Consider the following 4,076-nt stretch of genomic DNA (forward strand, 5'->3'; position numbering starts at 1 on the left):
CCGTCCAGAGTTCCTTAAGGCTCTGGATGCTGTGGGGCTGTCTTGGTTGAAAAGCCTCTTCAACATCGCGTGGACATTGGGGGAAGTACCTCTGGATTGACAGACCTGGGTGGCGGTTCCTCTCTTTAAGAAGGGGAACTGGAGGGTGTGTTCCAACTATCGTGGGATCACACTCCTCAGCCTTCCCGGTAAGGTTTATTCAGGTGTACTGGAGAGGAGGCTACGTCGGATAGTCGAACCTCGGATTCAGGCGGTACAGTGTGGTTTTCGTCCTGGTCGTGGAACTGTGGACCAGCTCTATACTCTCGGCAGGGTTCTTGAGGGTGCATGGGAGTTTGCCCAACTAGTCTACATGTACTTTGTGTTCCTGATGGCTTCATCTGGCCAAGATCGTCAGCTCTCACTGTATCGGTTCGCAGCCGAGTGTGAAGTGACCATGGTTCTCACCTGGAAAAGGGTGGAGTGCCACCTCCGGGTTGGGGAGGAGATCTTGCCCCAAGTGGAGGACTTCAAGTACCTCGGAGTCTTGTTCACGAGTGAGGGAAGAGTGGATCGTGAGATCGACAGGCGTCTTTAGTAATGCGGACGCCATATTGAATCCGTTGTGGTGAAGAAGGAGCTGAAGGCAAATCTCTCAATTTACCGGTCGATCTTCGTTCCTATTCTCACCTATGGTCATGAGCTTTGGGTTATGACCGAATGGACAAGATCACAGGTACAAGTGGCCAGGCTCTCCCTTAGAGATAGGGTGAGAAGCTCTGCCATCCGGGTGGAGCTCAAAGTAAAGCCCCTGCTCCTCCACATCGAGAGGAGCCAGACATGGTGGTTCGGGCATCTGGTCAGGATCCCACCCGAACGCCTCCCTAGGGAGGTGTTTCGGGCACGTCTGACCGGCAGGAGGCCACGGGGAAGACCCAGGACACGTTGGGAAGACTATGTCTCCCGGCTGGCCTGGGAACACCTCAGGATCCCCCGGGAGGAGCTGGACGAAGTGGCTGGGGAGAGGGAATTCTGGGCTTCCCTGCTTAGGCTGCTGCCCCCGCGACCCTATCTCGGATAAGCGGAAGAAGATGGATGGATAATGGTTGGAAGATTAGCATGAACGTTATGAGCCACATGAGCAATAGCTAGGCCACATTAGCATAGACATTAGAATGAGCATCATCGTGAGTATTAGTATACGCAACAATAGCGTGTGTATTAGCATCAACATGCGCATTAGCGTGAGCAAAATTAGCATCAGTATTAGCATGAGAATGAACATCCACACGAGTAACATTAGCATGAGTATTTTAGTATGAACAACATTAACAATTTACATTAGCCATAGCATAAACATCTACATGCTTAGCTTCACTCATGTTAGCATAAACATTCATATGAGCAACCATAGACATCTTATAAGTAGACGCAGCATTGGCTACTGTGAAGCGAGAAATTGGGCCGCCATCTTGAAGTGGTGATGAGGAGCCGGCGAGCAGCCTAAACTGACAGTTGACAGGTAGAAAAGCGTTTTCCTGCTCAAATGAGCGGACTGTTGAAACTCGGGGGATTACTTTCCACAAGTAAGATTTAACATTAACGTACTATTGGTTGTATTTTGTGAAAAGTGCATATTGTACATAGTTCTCTGCAAACCTATGGTGGCATGATGCCTTGAGTGTGCATATTGTATATAGTTCTATGCAAACCTATGAAATGTTCTATTTTGTCTTCATTATTTTTATCAGAATGCACCAGAATGCTTCATTTGTATGTGAAAATCACAAGGACATATTCTGGGGGGGAGGATGACCCCCTACAGGGGTTTGGTTTACAAATTTTTCAGCCCCACCTAAAACAAACATTGTAGCGTCCCGGAAGAGTCAGTGCTGCAAGGGGTTTTGGATATTTGTTCTGTTGTGTTTATGTTGTGTTACGATGCGCATGTTCTCCCGAGATGTGTTTGTCATTCTTGTTTGGTGTGGGTTCACAGTATGGCGCATATTTGTAACAGTGTTAAAGTTGTTTATACGGCCACCCTCAGTGTGTCCTGTATGGCTGTTGAGCAAGTATGCCTTGATTGTTACTCAATCCACTACCTCGCTCTCTCTGTCTCTGCCCCTCCTTCACGAATGATGCTGCGTGCGCACACCTTTGTCACGACTTGGATTGTTTTCCCGATGCAAAGGAAAGTTGGCTCGAGCAGGACGTGAATGTAAGTACATATTTATTTTTAAACACTATAACGAACAAAAGGCGCGCACGGTGGCGGAGAACAAATTTGACTACTGAAAACAAAAACTATTACAAAGGCATGACTATGGACCAAAAAACAAAAGACACTAACTGTGGCATTAAACAAACCAAAAACTTACGTGGCATGGACAGAATGATTATACAGCAGGGCATGGCATGAAGGCAGTTGAGGTATAAAGTCGGCAGGCTGACTTCCTGGCAACTTCCGGTTTAAATAATAGCTATGATGATGAGTGCAAACAGGTGTGAGACATGAGGACAGGTGCGTGACATGAGGACAAGGTGAAAACTAATGAGTTGCTATGGTAATAAGACAAACAAGGAAGTGCAGGAACAAGAACTGAATGTCCCAAAAACAAAACCAAACATGACCAAAACAAAACATGATCCCATAGACGTGACAACCTTCACAGTTTGTTTTGTTATTACCCCTCCTAACCCTGTACATACATTGAAAATACATGCAACCTTGACACCAGACATTTGAGTTATTTAAGAAACCCCGCCCGGACACCCCGGACAGTCCCGCAAAAGACTGTCCAGGGAAAAGAGGATGTATGGTGAATCTAGCATAAGCCACGAGTTCGGCTTACGCTAGTTTAAGTGAAGGACTTACTGGTCAGCAGGCCGCTCCACCACAAGCAGTCCTTCAGGTAGCCATGACCTCCTTCACCTACACACACACACACACACACACACACACACACACACACACACACACACACACACACACACGTTAATCCGAAACACTAGTTTAGCTCGTTGGCGCCCTTCGTCACAATGACCGGCGGCGACCGGCAGGCAGGGAGTGTTGTTGCGGCTAAAAATAATCAATGTGTGACGTGGGCCATTTTTAATTGCAAAACGTTGATCAGAAATCAGAAATTCGCCAAGGCTGACGTCGGCGGCCCACCTGCTCTCGTTTGCCCCCTGTTGGCCAATCGCAGGAGAGCTTTCTTCTTCAGGATGACACTTCCGCCTATCAGGATGGCGGAGAGCAGGGCCAGCGTTAGCCCCGCCCACTGGCCGTGGACGCCGCCGGCGGGAACGCCTGGACAGAAGCAAACAGATGACGTCACGTGACACGGGGTACGCAGGTCCGCTCCAAACCTGTTTGACCTGCAGGGCGGCGGCCCTCGTGTTGACACAACAGATCACGTGACCCCACCCGTAAAGTCGCTAACAATGTCAGCACACAAAAAGACCTGAAAGATCGTCTTCCTTTAAGCAACTTGACGGTCATTATCAGTAAAAAGCATCGTTCACGCCGTCATATTTCTCATCCTCTCACCGTGTCCGCACGAGACGTTGTTCACTCCCATCTTTCGCGGCCCTTCTGCTCCTCCTCGTCCTCTCAAGACCGCAGCGAGACAACCTGCGCAGGTGAGCATGAGACCCCGCCCACACCCGGCGGCCAGAGCCGAGCTGAGACGAAGAATAATGTCTCCCTCTAGTGGCCACAGTGCAACAATACATGTAACCATTTCCACTACTATACTGTTGAACATTCCAGACAGGGAGTGTCGGTTCTTGTTGGGCACCTGGCACTTAAACAAATGTCCAGATTTAAAGAGGCTAATCTTCTGGAGTATTTCAACCATTATTCAGTCAAAAGATCCATTACATGTTCCTTCTTATATATTGACGCTTACATAGGTCTGGTGATAATGTTCCCCTTTAATTTTCCTGAAGAAACTCTCCTGAAGGAATAAATAAAGTACTATCCTTCTATCTATCCATCTATCTATCTATCTATCCATCTATCTATCTATCTATCTATCTATCTATCTATCTATCTATCTATCTATCTGTCTATCTATCTATCTATCTATCTATCT

General features: G+C 47.7%; 1 protein-coding gene across 2 annotated transcripts in view; it reads right to left on the reverse strand.

Moving 5' to 3' along the window:
* Positions 1-3,639, reverse strand: part of LOC133551906 (magnesium transporter NIPA2-like) — a 12,072-nt gene extending 8,433 nt beyond the window's left edge. Inside the window, exons 1-3 of one of the 2 annotated variants that reach the window (XM_061899102.1) lie at positions 3,530-3,639; positions 3,152-3,289; positions 2,855-2,911 (exon numbers count right to left, since the gene is read on the reverse strand). In XM_061899102.1, the coding sequence (XP_061755086.1) occupies positions 2,855-2,911; positions 3,152-3,289; positions 3,530-3,629 (295 nt within the window). In that variant the 5' untranslated portion in view covers positions 3,630-3,639. Of the gene's footprint in view, positions 1-2,854; positions 2,912-3,151; positions 3,290-3,357; positions 3,506-3,529 lie in introns of those variants that run through there. The other variant, XM_061899100.1, reaches the window with a different exon arrangement.
* Positions 3,640-4,076: the final 437 nt, after the last annotated feature.

The sequence above is a fragment of the Nerophis ophidion genome, linkage group LG04 (assembly GCF_033978795.1).
Source record: "Nerophis ophidion isolate RoL-2023_Sa linkage group LG04, RoL_Noph_v1.0, whole genome shotgun sequence".
Lineage (NCBI taxonomy): Eukaryota > Metazoa > Chordata > Actinopteri > Syngnathiformes > Syngnathidae > Nerophis > Nerophis ophidion.